Below are 17,748 nucleotides of genomic sequence, written 5' to 3' on the forward strand. Positions count from 1 at the left end.
AAAATCAGGCTGTTTTGTTGCCAAATTTTTCTTCACAATGTTGACTATTCCTTAGTACCTCATTATCCCCTAGATGCTGAAAAAATTGGTTGCTTGTTCCAGTAACTTTCCACATACTGAACTTGGAATGAAGGCTTTATAATTCACTGGTTCCTCTTCCCCACTGCACCCTCCCCCTTTAAATATAGGTATAATAGTTTTCTTCTGCCAGTCCTCTAGGAGCTCACTCATCTTCTATAATCACATGAAGATAATCACTAATGTTTTGGCTATTGCTTTAGCTGTTTCTGAAGTACCTGAGGGAAAATTCTGTGTGGACTCATTAATTTGGCAAGAGATTTCAAAATATAGGTTATATGGCTTGAGAGAAGACATAACATAATATCTAAATATCCCATCAGTTTTCACTGGGCACTAAATCAGGCTTTTGGCTAAGATCGAGGGAAGCTGATGAAGTAAAAATGGATCCGTCATATTTCTTCATGCTCCCCCAAATTTAGAAGGAGAAGATGTAGTAAAAGGCTGAAAATCTGGGAGAAGTTGAAGGTGATATTTGTAGTGCTACATTTTTTAAAGAGACAGAATGATTCTTCAGTCAAAAGGAAGAAATCAAAACTTATGCTTCAGTGCATAAACCGATCACAGGGTTTTGGAGTCCCCTCTGAACAATTAATCTGTAACAAACTACCAAGCCAAGAGTTTGCCAGCAAGAAGCATAAGAAATCTTTTCTCTTCTAGTAAATCCTAGTACCTCTTAGCCATCAAGAAATCCAGGCGGAGGAACTGCTTCATCTAGGATACTCACCTTCTGACATGGGAGGAAAGCTGAGAACATGTCTCAGCAGTGGATTATGAAGAAGATGGAAAACAGATGATAGAGTCCTCTTCGTGAGTGGTATTGTTAGTGCATGTCACATTTGTAGAGGAAAATTAGATAATGTCTCATATACACTTCCTGTGGAGACTGCAGCAATTGAGTTTGAAGACCAAAATCTAGAGGCTGGCATGCAAAGCATCTGAGGTTGTTTTTCAGGTTTTATGAACCTTATTCTTGCTGTATTAGAACAGTTCTGGGAAAAAATGAGGTCAGTACATCTTTATTCCTTCTTACTTTATTCTTTCGGCTTGAAAGTGCCCTCTGAAGGCTAGGCACTCATATTCTGTATTTCTAGAAACACTTTGAAGCTAGGTGATAAGAACAAGGTAGACTCTAACAGTTCAGATAGAGAAAGAGGCTGTAAGACTTCTGTTTCTTTGCTGGCTTGATTTCATAGACAGCAGCTTGAAGTTGCCTTGAAAATGTTCACCATGTTGGTTAGTAGCATGTCTTCATGCACAGACAAGGCAATCAGTGAGGTCAAGACAAGGTGCAGATGCCAATGTTGTACAGCTGAAGCAATGTCAGACTCAGGAAATACAAATTAGAGGATTTTCACCTCTTAGAGCTCTTACATCTGGTTAAAGATAATCATTTTTCTATGAATACAGACACAACTTTTAACAAAAAAAGAAAAAAATAAGAAAACACTATGTACCAGTGGGGGAATACAATTATTATGAGAGAAGGCCAAATATTGTTTTCTGGTTGGAAAAAGAAATTGCCCGTTCACTTCTTTATCTTCAACAGCTGCTTTTAGAACTGGGTTGGTTTGGGTCCATTTCTAATCTGTCAAAATGCTGTATGAAATGCCTACTTAACCAGGAACACAGTCATAATGAAACTAGGTAGTTGTGTTCACCATTATTTTTGATCTTCATGCATGGGAAGAAATATTGCCTCTATCTGCTTTAGGCAGATGGCTGCTTCTCATACCTGTCTACAGATAGGAGATAACACTTTTTCCATCTTTGGCATTTAGGGGGTCTCAGAGAGCCTTATCATCTGTCCCGCAGTCATGGGATAAGAAAGAGTTCAGTTTTCACTGCTACATGGAAATACGTCATATTCTGGGGCCTAGCATACCTAAAATGCAATGGTTTGTACACGCATGGTTTGCTACCATAGCCACAGTGCAGCACAGACAGGGATGTCGGGTTCAAAGTAAGTTCCAGGTGTGCAACAGGAACAGGTTTTATCCTGTTGCAGGGGAATGGCAGATCAGGCAAGGCATCTGCTCAGGATCTGGAAGAGAGGAGACACATGGGCAGAAGGAAGAAAATGAAAAATAGAGGGAAGTCATTAGTACATTTTTCTCAAAGAGGATTCTAACAGTTCTGAAGAGGTCCTGTTCAGGGCGTAAGTACTCCACAGTTTAGGGCAGCAGGCTGCATCCCTGAGCTTTATACCTGCTGGCCTCTCAGCTTGCAGAGCTTAGGTGGTCACAGCAGCATTCACCATCTCATCTTCTCATTCCCTTCGCAGAAACCCTGGTTCTCTGGCAGGCACCAGCTTTTCACCCCACACCTGACCCATCCCTCTCCTTCTTCCTTTTTTATAGCACAGGAAGTTCCACCCTTCCCACCCAGCCCTCTCATTCTTGTCAGGAAACTACAGATTTTGCCTATACTGCTTAGGAGCCTTGAGAGAGGTCTGAGTAAAGGCTCCTGGTAGAGCTGCAAAGCAAACAAGAAAGGTCATGTTTTGGGGGAGAGGAGGGGCTTTGTGTTTTTTAAATAAGATATGTGCTTGAGAGAGTTATCACAGTTTGCATGAACATCAAGTCACAATTTAGAGTCACTTGTATAGGGTTTTTCTTGGCAGAGTGACAAAAGTAGCCAGAAGACCATGAGAACCAAAAAAGGAATTTTTCCTTAATAATGAAAGATTAATTAGTATGATTTTCATATGTATTGCATATTTTTGCACATCCTTGATTGAAGAGGGGTTGTTTTATTTGGCATTTATTAGGATTTTCCAGTGCATTTGCAATGCCTCACTAGTTCCTATTGAGGCTGACTTCAGCATAGTTAGACCAGCATGGAGCTTTTGAAACCCTCTTGTACTTCTGTCCTGCTTTTTTACAGTAGTATTCACAGTGCCTCACACTGAGTAAAAGCTGGGGATCAGATCCCCCCTGATGTAAGTTAACAGCATCATTTTATTCAGAAATGTTTACTTTGTGGTTGTGTTTCATTCTGTTTGATCTTTTTATGCGTCTGTAATCATAGAGCTGGGATTTATACAATGGGACTCCCTCTGTCATTCTGTGGGATTTTTCGCTCTGCAGGTACTCTGTAGCTTTGAAGGACTTCAGATCTTGAGCAAAATGAGTTCACTGATGTGTCCCAGGAGAGATTGTTGACTGGTCTGTAGAAGTAATTTTATGACAATGGATTGTATTCTAAGTTAATGTTTATGCGCCATATGGTATGTTGTCAAGTTCCATTGTATTTATGCAGCTCTCAATAAAATGAAGTAAAAATAAAAATAAATGTTCAGACCTAGCCTACTTTCAAGAAAAGTAACAAGTGCCTCTAGATTTTTCCTTTTAATTTAAACTTGTCCAGTAAGTATAACAATAGGTAATGACAGTAGGACTGGCATGGGCCAGAGATAAAACATATGAAGTTCTGCAAGTAGTACAAAACCATTTAGGACTATAATTAGACAGCCTGTTTAGAGGTACCTAATTTAGTTACTTCAAGCATTAGGATTTCTAAAATGAGACAAGTATTGCATAAAGTAAGCAAAAGTATTGCTTAAGAGATTTTAGATCCTGGCTCAGTGGAGCCTCCATCCCTGGAGGCTGGTGTTAGGCACCTATTGCATGTGGTCTGCCTCTTACACTTTCTTACTGACTGGCATTCCTGTGGGGCTATTGCAAAGGCGTTTTATGACAAAGGTGTGAGAAACAAGGGTACAGGAAACCTAAAAAGTGATCCGTGAAAACATAGAAGAATAATTCATCTAATGGGAGGCAAAATTGCACAATACTCACACCCCCACACTCTTAAAATATCACAAGAAATTCAAGGAACAAAGTAAAAAGTAAATAGCTCACCTGGACAATTCTTTCCACTCTAATTTAATTTCTTCCTGCTGTGGTCATTACTGAGTTGTTTGGTTTCTTTTGGCAAAATAGAATCTTTAAATATGTCATTACACACAGAAATAAATTGCCATTAACATATTCCTAGTACAGTGTATGTGCTGCTAAGAAACATTTACCTATCTGTATTAGAACTATCACATGTATTTGTGTATTTATATACAGAGAAAGTGGAGGATGGAGTTTAAAAGTTTCTCAGTCTAATATGTCAAATTAATTTGCTCCACTCAGGCAATGTGGTTGCATGGGATCCACTAAGGTATGTAGCATTCTACATGAGTGCTGGGTCCACACAGCAAAATCCATTGGAAGGGCCAGGCATAAAAGATACAAGCATGTTATTAATTTTATGAATGCAAATAGTCTACTGACTTTCTGGGAGACCACTTTCTCAACATGATGAATACACTAAACGTGTGTATAAACCTTTTCAAGTCTGAGCTTTTTGACTCCAAAATCTTTAGTGTTTATGTAAATATGTATTGAGCACAATACATTTCAATCCCAGTGGAACTCTCTGGATGCCCATATGGTCATCCAAGCTACTAATATTTTTATCCTTTCCTTAGAAATGCTGTTGTCTTCAGAATTAACAAGATAAATGGGTCACTTGCAAGAAATTCTAAAAGTTGGTTCTGGCAGATATTTTTTTTTCCTTTCCATCTTTGCCCAGAAATATATATTAAATTAAGAATAGTTTAATTAAAGTATAAATATGTGTTGGGGGGGTGTGTGTATAAAATTGGAACATGAATAGTAGCTCACACTTGGGATACACCTACTTTCATTCATAAATATGGGCTAAAAGATAAATTTATATTTGCATTGGTGGAAAGTGCATTATTGTGACTCTTTTGTGTAGAACAATTAGGTAGTTCCTTTGTACCGTCTAGAGACCACCAGTTGCACGGAGTTCAGTCAGAACTTCACAGGTATTTATGAAGCCAAAAGCTATACTTGTAACTGTTGAGTGACAAGAAAAAAATATTTTCAGTAATGTTTGCAAACAAGATCAGAGAAACTAATCTAAACAACTGAGCTGATAATCAAATATTAATCACAAAAGCAGGGGCAAGAAACCATCTGCAGGAGTCCTCGAAAAGACTGTTATCCATGACCTCAACTGTAGCTTAGCCATCACTTGTGCTATGACATAATTCAAACCCTAAATGTACCTGAGTGTGTGTTACACTGCTGAGAAAGATTTTGCCTGACCAGTAGGCCTTGCAGATCCAGAGGCCAATAGTACACACCTTGGGTTGGTGAAGTTGCAGGAAAAGAGCCCCAGAGAGATCAGCAGCACCTCAGGCCAGAAGTTAGCAAAGGTCTTTTTTGTTCTTTTAATACAACCTGAGGACCTGAGACAGAAAAAAAAACCCTTATTCTCCTCCAGCCTCAGAAATAGAGGAACTTCTTCATTAAATACTGTTATTAATAATAGTGATTTGCCTTTAGGCAAGAAGCAAAATGTGATGAGTTTGAGCCTGCTTGCTCATAATTTTGGAAAGGCATGATACACGACAAACTCTGGTATTAACAAAAAAAAAAAGTGTGCGACCTCAAGACTAATGCTTTCTTCCATTCCTGCATTAGTATATGATTGTGTCACTGTGGGCTGGCATTTAATGGAGAAATTACTGGTACTCAGGGAAGGAACATCCTTTTACAAGACTTTACATTGCTTAATGGCAAGTTTCCTGATAGTTACTATAACCCAGAACAAGATTGCATTGGGAATAGGAACCGCTCTTGGGGGCCACTGAGCTGCACACTGTTTTCAAGAAAGGTTCCTCATGGAACCTCACTGCGATGCTGAGTGACATTCAAATAATAAAAGCTTTTATCACAGAGAGCCTGAAGCATTTATGTCCCTACTCTTGACCTTTATTTCACTGCTTCTACTTACTTTACTGATACAATGCACATGTGCAGAAAAAGCATCCTCATGATCACATTTCTTTTGCTATAGCCTCTTTACAAGTATACCGGTAACTCTGCAAGTTTACTTAACCCTGTCTTGATACTACCTTCCCTGAGCACTGTTGATCTTTGTTGGCTGAACTTAATTGCAGGAGACATCTGGCACGGTTAGTTTTGAATTCATGGTTTGGGAGTTAACCTAAAAACACAATTCTCATTGCCACAGAAATTGGTCCATCATGTTGTATCACCTCTTTTGTCACGTGAACAAAAATGTAATTGACTTGTACAGTAGATGGAATTCCTTAAAGTAAAAACTCCAGGCCGGATCTTAGCTGCTGGATCATAGCCTGTCTCCAATTTCCCTTCCTGTTGCACAGCAGAGGCAGTGCTGGATTCCCTCAAATCATGTTCAGGGGTGGTGGGAGGCCCTTCCCCACATTTACTCACCAGCAAAACATGGGTTGTCAATAACATCCCCCTGACTTTGCTGAGAAAAACCTGCTGTTGACAATATGCCAAGAGCAAAGTGGACATACCTATTCTGTGAAGAGGACTTCAGCCTCCTTTCCCCAGTGTAAATGTGTTATTGGCTGTTGGGAGCTAAGGACTCAGAGGATAGCAAGAGGCAAGCACTGCACACACAGTTCTTGGATTCCTTTGACTTGAGTATCCAGCAAGCTGAGCCTCATCCCTGTCTCTCACAAACAGCTGCCAGCTTCTACATGAAGACACCCAGAGATTACTGTGGTCCTTCTGGGCTTGTACCACTTCAATAAACCCTCATTCTTTGGCTTTGCAGACAGTAAGCCCTAGCACATTACATAGCAAATGTCTAAACAATTAGCAATTCTGTACATTGATCTGCTTAGAAGAGGTTTTTCATGTTCTGTGCTTACAGTTTGACCCTTCTTTGTTGTATCTGTTGAGCATTAAGTTGTAAACTTTTCAAGGTAAAGGACCTGTTAGTTATTTGTTACACTTCACAACTGTATAGACTAACAGCACTGTGTGGTCATATTCCTTCTGGGCTTTATGCTTGGAAACATTATTTTGCGTAGAAATTAGTCTAAGATAGATTATTTTGTCTTTACTTCCCCTATACTGGGCATCTATTCCAGACTTAAGCCACCTTTTTCAGATTTCAGCCAACTTTTGGATTAAAGTCTGCATTTCTGTTTCTGTGGATTTTTACGTGTACCCAGTCCTCCAGTTGTATCAGTTGGATGCTGAGGAATTTTCGAACACTCTCTTCTCTGTTGAAAACATTGCATTGTCTCAGTCTTCACTTCAAAATATTATCCTGCAAATCTTTAAAATATTTTTTATGATTTTGAAACCTTTCAAAGATTTCAATTAGAAATATGACAGACATCTCCTGCTACATTTTATTTCCGCAGGATAAAACAATTCATTAAGCCTAAAGACTGAAGTTATAGAACAGCAGTAAAATGACATGTGAACTACTTCCTTAAGCTTTAGAGCCCCATACACCTTTTCTAATGAGTCTGTTTGTCCTGAAAAGAGAATGAAGAGCACTTAAAAAGAACAGCAAAAATACTAGGCTCACAGAGGATGTATGGAGTGTTTTGACAGGGTAACTTGAGTGCAGCACCACATCATTAAACTCAGCGAAATGGTGAAGGAAAGGTTTGCTAAAATCCGTAGCCTGGAGTGAGGTCACCAACTAGAGTGACTTCATGACAACAAAAGATCCTAGACTGATGAGAAAGTGTCCTCTGATAGAGGTCAGCATTCCTCTGCCTAAACGGGTCTTTCAGGCTTTTGGAGGAAAATATGTGTTAGCTTGACTTGCTTGGACGCATCACACAATAGCATGTGACTATCAGCACTGTGAAACCTTTTGTGGGTTATAAAATGATTAACTGACCATTCAAATTCTAGAAATGTTGCATTTATAGCAGCCATCAGCTCCTCAGAGAGGAGGCAGCAGAGTGTGAAACCTGAATTCAAGCAACAGGGAGGTTGAAAAAATAATTAAAACTAGAAATAACCTGGATCTGCTAGAAATTATATTCGAGGTTTGCAATACAGCAGTAATATCTGTATTTATGTGGACATGTGTGCATGCACGTGCTTGTAATGTCAGTGACATAGTTTCCAAAAAGAAAGAGAAAGACAGTTGCCAAAAAGTGTTCACCAGCTATTATAATTTTGTGTGAACTGTTTTCAAATATTCTCTAAGGATTTCTGGTCATAAATATTTCTAAAAAGTATGCACTTAGCTTAGGCCAATCATTACCACGAAGCAACACTATAGCCAAGTTAGCAACGTAGAGAACTCTTTTTTATTGACTAAACCCTGACAATTCTTGTATCTAAAGCTCCAGTTCTGCAGCTTATATGGTAATAGTATTTCTAGTTTCAGAAGGTGTGCATTCTGATATTATATTTTTATACAGAAGTTAAATATTTTATAGCATATTTGCCTATTGAGGAAACTTTTACCTTGGGGAAAAAAACCCATCCTCTTATAAATTTCCTTTAATTTTACAGGAGACTGCCATTCTCAGAACCAGGATCTTTTTTGGACATTTCAAAGGACTACACACGGGACCTACTTTCTCCTCAAGGGACATAAGATACTGTGTTTTGACTTTTAAGTCAGCCCTAGTATACGGATGTGGACTTCAGGTAGAATGAGCAATGCAAAGAACTTGCTTGGACTTGGCGTCTCCTTGTATTTTTTGGGACTGATGGACCTTACTACAACTGTGCTGTCAGGAAGTGCCAGGTCCCTCACTGAAGGGCAAGAAGACAACCTGTCAGATAAGCTGCATCAGCGTATGAAGCGGAGCTGGGTGTGGAACCAGTTCTTTGTTCTGGAGGAGTACACGGGAACTGACCCTCTCTATGTTGGGAAGGTAAGACCCACACCAGGAGGTTATCTGGCAGAGTGTATACATCTGTGTATCTGTGGACTGTTTCCCTAAGTGCCTTTACCTTCTTTCTGGCAGTGAATTTATCCATATTAATTTCACTTCTGCTCCCAAGAGCTTTTGACCAGTGTCACCTTCATTTGGGAAGAATTTCTGTTTCAAGGGGCTGTCAATATATTTGCCTATTTCAAAGAAATCTGCTGCATCAATCATCATCTGTAATTGAGGTAGTGTTAGAAAAATCTGCAGTGATATTTCCAGGGACTCCTACAATGTCAAGGCAAAGCAAGGTTATATTGACATATGAGGATTAGGAAAGAAAGGGTTTGTGGTCATGCTTCTGTCTGTGATCAAGTCAGCTGGAAGCTGAAATTCACAATCAAATTAAATAGTCATCTTCTCTTGAAAACCGACATTTCAGTTCTTGTTTTCTGTAAGTCTCTAGGGTCAGAGTATCTTTCTGATTACCACAGTTTGACCACAGGTTAATTCTGTGGACTACAGAGAAGTTGCTTCAGATTTAGAAGGGCAGAGGGACAGCTCATTAAATCCAACCAAGGAGGGTCCTACTTTTGGATCTCTTATACCCCAGAACCCACACATCAGTACAGATATGTGTAAAATGGATCCCTAAGTTCACCCCATCCACTTGCTGGTATTTTGCATTCACTTTTCTGTAGCTCCTCGAGGAAGAAGCTGATGTAAATCAGACCAGTGATGTCTGCCATCACAATCTGCCTCGCTATAACCATCCTCCTTTTTCTGTTTTCTGACTGTTTTTGAAGACTGAGTTGTTTAAAGTACTGACCCTGTTAATTCAAAGGGTTATGGTCAGCACCAGGTTTGCTTCTAATCTACACCAAGGTGATAAATCTGGAAAAAGTGGGGAGGGGGAGAGTTAGCGTGCTTAAGTGTTTGAACAATACAATTAAGATTTTACATGCCTAGAATATCAGATAGTGCTGAGTGCAGATGACATATAGATAGATATAAAAAATTAAGAAAGGATGTCAGAAAACAATTCCTACAGATTTCATTGCTTGTGTTTACATGATCAAAGCTCCTTTCCTTCCAAACTATCCATTTGCAGGGGGAAAAACAACAAAAAAAAAAAAAATCACATATCCAGAGGCCCATTTTGGACTTGTATTCATCGTTCTACAACCCCATAGAGATAAACTGTGTCCTCAGTCACACAAGTATAAATCAAAATGAATCCATAGGCTTTTAAAGACCTCCTCCTGATTTATCCCTGTGTGACTGACAGCAAGATGTGCTTGCCTTCCTTCCACAGCAATGGCATAACTAGTAACTGCTGCCAAATGAGACCTCATTAGTCTTCATTCATCTCTGCACCTAGCTTTTCAGTTCTTGATATCTCTATTGATTAAAGAAATTAATATTTGTTTTCATGCAATTCCCAGCTTTGGAACAAGGGCCAGACATATTATTTAACATACTCAGTTTCATCTGAAATTACTCCAGACTTGCACTGTGAGCTGAATTTTAGCTAAAACAAGTACCAGAAGAAACCAACTCATCTTTGTTTTAGACTTGATCGTGCCATCAGGACCACAAAAACTTGGCACAGTCATCAGTGAGTGCTGTTGAGCTCACTGCTGCTCAGCTCTGCTGAATGGGGGAAGCAGAGATGACTCTTCATGGTCTGTGTCCAGCACACAAAGGCCCAAGCTGTCATGAGTGAGCTCTCTCCAGGACCGCCTACACCATGGCTGTGTTAATATAGGGGTGTGCAAGGGGTGATTAGCTCCCCACAGTTAACAGGGCCAATTAGTCCCACGCTCTGCTGAGCTGACATGGCTGAATATTTCTGAAGGCCTCCTAACTCTGCACTGCTCTGTGTAGACCAGACACCAGGGACTTCTGCTGCTGAAATGGGCCTTTGCATGTCAAACATTTCATCTTCACCCTGAACTGGGTGCAGAGCAGCCAGCCAAGCAGTGGGATGAATGCTGTGAGGGAAAGGCTTCCCCTCATCTCATACAGCCTAAGGCATAGGCTCTTGGAAGAAGCTGCAGCCCACCACAATTCATGGCCCTGCCACGTTCACGTTGCCTTTGTCTTAGGGATCCTTAAGAAGGGGGTCAACAGGGAATAGACTGTGGGCTGAATTAATCACTCCAGACTGACTGGAAGGGCTTGTGCAGAGTGGGGTGGAGGTGCAGAAGGATTCCCAGGCTGCTAGCACCAGCCCTCCAAACAGCCCTGGGTCCCACGTCTGCCCGGTGGAGCCTCTTCTAGCTGATATCACCCACAACACCTTGAAACATCCTGCTAGCCAGGCCTTGCTTTTATCCATCTGCTTTCTTCAAGGCCATGTCAGAAGGAGAAAGTGCACAGCATAGATCCAGTTGTATTTACTTTATACTCTCGTGAGAGAGGAGTTCTTCTGATGCTCTTGTACAGCTGTTTCTGGCTAGCTGTGTATGACTGGAGCAACCCAAAAACCACCTTGACTTGAACCATAGGTCCAGACTTGCCTAATATGATTTTAAAGGCTGCTATTAAAAATGTACTTTCCTACATAACTGTAAGGCAAGATGCAAAATACCTTCTAGACAGAGAAATGAAACTTTCTGAGGTGAAGTCCATACAATTTTTTGCTTTTCTCCAGTGCTCATGATCCTAATTTAAAGTCTTTTAGCTTCAGAGGGTTCCTGGTCCTGTCACTGATAAATCGAGCCTTCAACCTTCCTAGAGATAGCCATTATTGGCTAATAGGATGAACTAGGGAAACAAAGCCCCCACATTTGCTACAGCAGCTATTTTCCACATTCATCCAGTGGCCTAAACTGCGTCAGTAATTGAACTGGGGACAGACTTCACCACTTTGCCATGTCAGAGACTCACTAAGCCTGCTTCGAAGGAGAGAGGCATTTCAACCACGGGAGCTGAGTGAGTGAATAAAATGCATCCTTTCTACAGACTATCACTGCAGATCAACCAAACTCAGTCACGCATCCTCACAAAAATGCCCTGCAGGTGCTACCTCCTTAGGGGTAGAGAAGGGAGAGCATGTCAAAGATGGATTCACAGCTCAGTTAGTGGAGCTGCTCAAGTCCTCCCCTGAGCTGCCCTTGGCAGCACCACTCTCTTCCACGTGCTTTTTGCTGGAAAATGTGTCTTTCAGATGCAGGTGTAGCCTCCTTGGTCTTTTGTACTATCCTCATCAAAAGAAGCAACCCAGGTTGACACAGTTAATAATTGCTCAGGAGTTATCAGCTTTATTTCTCCCATAGTTCATTCCTTAATATGAAGCAATAAATTAATAAATTAATTACTCCTACTTCTATGTCAGCCACACGGCAGCACAGTTTATTGCACCACCCATAAAACAGCCAACTTAAAACTGGATCACCTTTCCAACACAGTGACTTCTACATACACCCCAAACTGCAGCATCCCAATATTGGGTTTGGTGTGATCAGTGGTGTGAGCTTCAGTCCCTTCAGACTCCAAATTCTTTCCGCTTTATTGCAGTCTGGCAGTATTATGTTTTTCATGCTCTTTTTTGCTTTGTCTAGAAAGAGTAGGTTATGTGAGAAGCTGCAAAAGTGCTGCTAGCATTTCTCACTGCCTAGCCTTGGTTGAAACCCAATGTTTTTAACAAATCAGTTAGACAGAGATCCTCTTGTACTCCCAAATTCTTATTAGCGTGCCATGTGCATTCCTAGTTTGCTCCCTACGCAACTGCATTCATTCCAAATAGGGCTCTGGACAGGTGGTGTATTTTAACCCATGAGTTTGATTCCTTATCTTCTAAGTCTTTTGAACTTTTCCAAACACATTTTGCTATTTTAAAAAATGCTTTCTTCTTTCTTTGTTTTGGTCTTTTCATTTTCATTTTCTCATTTTTTCCATTTCTTTTTAATTTTTCCTTGCTTTTGCTTTTTCTTTGACTTTGACTTCAATTTTGACTTCTTCTTGCGTTTTCTTATTTAATGAGGACTTTTTGATGCTCCAAACCACATTTTCTTCCATTAGGCCCAGTTCTAATTCCCCAAGCAGGTCTAACATCTGTATATGACTCAGCAGCTGCATTCTCTCACTGGCAGTACTGATGCACTCAGACAAATGCCCAAGATGTAGCTTAGTGGTTCTGAATCAATTCAAAATGCTATAATAGTGTCCTCCTTCTGGAAGCATCCTGTTTACTAGCTCTTACACTGATAATCTCTGAGTTATGGCTGTTTAGGGTAAATAATGACAGCCGCTGTCTTTTTTTAAATTAATCACAAGATGGTGTTTCCTGAAGATACGCCAGTTTGCAGTCCTGGCGCCTGCATGTGAATTAATACACATGGCAGTCATCTAAATTTAACTGTTTGCCACTGCCAATTTTTTCTGGGCATGTTCATCCTCCATTTAGCTGATACATCCACCTGAGAGCTGCCAGCATTCCTCCAAAAGACCAATGTCTCTCAGATGCAGTAGCCACTGCAGAGACCAGTGGCAAAGCGATTAAATGAAATAGTGATGACCTGACACAGCAGTTGTGAAAAACTGTACCTTCAGCTCTTGCAAACACTTTGCAGTGCTGCTGCTCCTGACACTTGGTGTCCCAGCAGTCACTAAGAGTTGATGGCCCACCTACTTACAGACCTGTCTGCAGGGTGGGACACACCATAGAGAACCATACAGATCCCACCTCAGCTGAAATCAGTCTTACCCTAAAATCAGTAGGCCCAAGTTTTGTGTAGATCATGTGCTGCACTCTGAGAGGCCAGTAAGGTAAATAACCTCCAGAGAATGAGCATCTTCCAACCAGACCCTTCACTGGGACAATGGTCTTCCTTTCCCAAGTCAAGGGGACCATATGTCCTAAACCAGCCAAAGAGCTGTTCCACTGGCATTAGAAATGCTTAGGTCAGATAAGCCAATTTGTCCATAGTTTTCAGTGTGTTTTTAAATACCTTAGAGATGAGATTTCTTCTTTTTTTCTTGAGAGAATAGCCTGTAATCACATGCATCAAGTTTGACTTCTGCTTTTCCACACAAGTTATCCATTTCTATTTGGATTCTTTCTTCAAATCCTACCAATTCTGTGTTCATATATTCAGTTTATTATTCCAAGATTATTCTGTCCAATACAAATATTTACCTGTGTTTGGTCTCATCCTCCACAATTATTCCCATGTGTCCTTTGAGCTCACCAAAGCATTAAACACACACTTAATTCTGACCATATTTCCTGAAATAATTAGCTCATGTATGCAATTTAAAATGTGCTTAACTGAATCCAGCCCACTTTGACCACTTTTTTTTTAATTATTATTATTTATCTCTTCTTTATTCATCTCTCAAAATTATAATCACACTGGAAAACAGCATTCACACCTGAACCATTCCTGAAAATCCCATTTTGATTATTGCACCTCAAGTCTATTGCTTTCCTGGATTTTGGGCTTGAACCAATATCATCTCTGGCCATTGGTCTTTATACTTTATTCCTCAAAAGCATGGCTCTTAAACATCTTCATAGTGTGAGTGAAATTAAGTGATTTGTTTGTCTTTTGATAGTCATTCCAGTATTTCATGGGAACCAGGTGTTTAGCAGAACGGTAGTCCCCAGGATGATTTGTTTCTGGTTTAGATGATAATTAACACTGCATTTACTTTTCTTCTGTTCTGTTGCATTCACAGCTATCTGTGGCTGCTCAGAACTAATTAGCAGTCATGCAATAAATCCATTTGCTAATTCCCTAGAAAATCTGGGATGCCTCTCATCTCTATAGCCTGCCATGGACGCAATCAAATGTTCCTCGCTGCTTACCTTACCTACTGTTTGACAATAATTCTTTCCTGAAGATTTAAGGATCCAGCCTCATTTTTATTGCTAACATTTTCATGGGAAAAAAAAAAAAAAAATCTGAACCATGACAGTTACTGAGCATCTCTCCCATCCTGATTTCTCCTTGATCCCAAAAAGGTTTGCTTTATCTGCCCCAATGTTATGCTACCCCTGGAATATCTGACCCCTCTTAAGCCATGTGAGCAAGCACAGTCTGCAGCTTTGCTGACCTCACCTTATTCCAAGCTTGGCAGTAAGTTCTTCTCAATGGCCATTGTAACCAGGCAAAAAATAATTATTGTGTTGAGTCAAATTTCATAAAAAGGCACAGAGCCTGTTCCTGTTTGGGTATCTCTGCCTTTTCTTCTGGCACAGCTGTGGATGCAGAAATGGAAAGACAGGAGAGGGTTTTTAATTGCAACTCTCTGATGCAGACTTTACTGAGTATTTGCCTCTTTCAGCAAAACAAGTTCATTAAAACCAGCTTGTGAGTCCCAACAGTGAGACCAAAATGCTCAGGATGCTCACGTGCTTAGTGTTTCTCAGCAGCTGCTTGCCCAGCTCGTGGTCTAATTGAATCCTGTTCCTTTCTGCAGCTCCACTCTGACATGGACAGGGGAGACGGTTCAATCAAATACATTCTCTCAGGAGAGGGAGCTGGCATTGTGTTTACAATTGATGATACAACAGGGGACATTCATGCCATTCAGCGACTGGATCGGGAAGAAAGGTCGCAGTACACTCTCAGAGCGCAGGCTCTGGACAGGCGAACAGGCCGGCCGATGGAACCAGAGTCAGAGTTCATCATCAAAATCCAAGACATCAATGACAATGAACCCAAGTTCCTGGATGGACCTTACGTAGCCTCTGTTCCAGAAATGTCGCCTGTGGGTAAGGCAGATTTTGTGGAGTCTCTTCCCCTCTATAAGCAAATCATAGATGGTCACCAAAACATAAATTCCCTGACTCCTTGGACTCAGCTTTTGCCCTTGTGCAAGAGCTGCAGGACAGGAGAGTTCCCCCTGGGATGCCTGAGTGCCACAGAGGAGGGGTAGCAGGCTTCACACCACCATCAGCTGGGTCCCTCTGAAAGAAAACATGCCATGGCAAGCAAGAGAGATGAAAAAAGATGTAATTTGAACGTGCCATCCTCAGACATTTTGCAGTAACGTAGTGCCCCTTTTCCCCTGCTATCAGATGGTAGCAATTGTAATGACCATTAGACAACCATTGCTATCCAGAAGATACACATTTTTAGAAACCTATTCTAGTTTATACTGAGTTGAAATACTGTCCTTGAAAATATGGAGACATGACAATAATTATTAGCAGCTTTGCCCCTAATCCCTGTAAACTGCACTAAACACAGTTCAGTGGATCCCAAGATTCTGATACTGTTTACTCTCCACTTTTAGAAAATGGGATCATGTCAAAGACAGTCCTGTTACTGCAATGCAGAAGACAAACAGCGGCCTTCCTACTTAACACAAGTCAGGAGAAACCATTCCCATATAACAAATCCAAGAGTCACATAAAATACTGTTTTTCTGGACTTTCTTCTTTCTTTTGGAGTTGCTTATTGGTTTTTGACTCTGTGACGTCATTACAGAGATAATAATACCATATAAATCTCATGTCCTGAAGTTACAGATATGCTTCAACTGCTCATTCTTCAATATTATGTTGACATAAAGCTAGAGACTAGCATCAAATACAAACGTTCTGTTCAGAAATAGTATTTCTTAATGGTAATGGCTAGCTTAAATTCATATTTATTTTCCAGGGTGTATCTAGTAACACTGGCTTTGTTTCTAACACAAAACATTATGTGGAAGGCTAGATACATTCATAAAGGCATTGTCTGACATTTTAATGAGTCAAAACACATATATTTGAAACAGTGATGTCTTACCTTCTCCTTGTTCTTGATAAATTACATCACCTGCAAGCCATTATTAGCTTCAGAGGAAGCAGACCTTGAAAACCAATTGAAGAAAAGAAATATATGTGCATCCGTGGGGGCTCCAGAAGGCAATTCAGGAGGGTATAATCTCTAGGCTGTGCAATGTAAACTGCAGTCTCACAGAGAGATTATCTCAGAGATGCATCCCTTCATGCTCACTGTGTACAATTTCCATCCCTCAGTCAACATACAGCATCCATGGGCCCACTACAGCAGTTCATGATTGATGTCAGCATAGCTATAGATCTTATTTGAGCTGCCTTTAAATAACATTTAAAATCAAGAAAAGGGGAAAAGAAGCAAGCGGTATGTAACTACCAGCTCTCTGCAAACCCTAACAAAGTACTGTTAGATCAGCAATTCTGTAACTGTGGTCCATAGTTATATCTTGATGCATGATGAATTTATGCCTGTTAATTCCTTTAGCACTAATGAGATACAAGTATGAGCAATAAGTAAAAGCACTATAAGCATCAAATGAAGAAGTTTGGTGTGGGAAAGCTCTTGATAGGCATTTCAGTTTGTTTTGAACTGTGTGCTTTTCATGCTGGCTCTTTATCCCACAAGGTCTTACCTGATGGTTTTTTTTGTCAGGCACCTCTGTTATCCAGGTGACAGCGACAGATGCTGATGACCCAACCTATGGGAACAGTGCAAGAGTAGTGTACAGTATTCTCCAAGGACAGCCGTATTTCTCTGTGGACTCTCGGACAGGTATGTTATTTCATCAGGGAATGAGGCTTTGTGAAAACTGAAAGAAAAAGTTTCAAGCAGAAAGAAAAGGCAGTGCATCAAGACTGTGGTTAGAGAAATGTATTTCTATGTCTTGGAGCCAAGATAGAGCAGCACCATGTGAGGGTTAAAGCATGACTGTGGTGACAAGCTCCAGAAGAAGGACATGCTTCTGCAATGATATATTCGTCTGAATGACCATATTCTGCAGCTCAGGAGGTGGGTGGGTTTGATGCTGTAAATACTTTTGTTGACTTCTATTGTTGCAACAAAGTCTTTAGCAGATCTAATTGGTGGCAAGACTTAGTTAAAAAAAGCAATCTATGAACCAACCAGGACTGGAAAGTGCAAGCTAAAGGATGCACTTACTGGAGTAGTTTTACCTAGGGTGTTCTGTTAATAACCTTCAATCTATCTATAGGACACCCTCTC

General features: G+C 40.5%; 1 protein-coding gene across 1 annotated transcript in view; it reads left to right on the forward strand.

Annotated features, from left to right (window-relative positions):
- Positions 1 to 17,748, forward strand: part of CDH20 (cadherin 20) — a 114,392-nt gene that overhangs the window by 68,691 nt on the left and 27,953 nt on the right. Inside the window, exons 2-4 of the mRNA XM_074897864.1 lie at positions 8,427 to 8,794; positions 15,218 to 15,512; positions 17,179 to 17,298. Coding sequence (XP_074753965.1) covers positions 8,552 to 8,794; positions 15,218 to 15,512; positions 17,179 to 17,298 — 658 coding nt within the window. The 5' untranslated portion in view covers positions 8,427 to 8,551. The remainder of the gene's footprint in view (positions 1 to 8,426; positions 8,795 to 15,217; positions 15,513 to 17,178; positions 17,299 to 17,748) is intronic.

This window comes from Athene noctua, chromosome 2, assembly GCF_965140245.1.
Source record: "Athene noctua chromosome 2, bAthNoc1.hap1.1, whole genome shotgun sequence".
Lineage (NCBI taxonomy): Eukaryota > Metazoa > Chordata > Aves > Strigiformes > Strigidae > Athene > Athene noctua.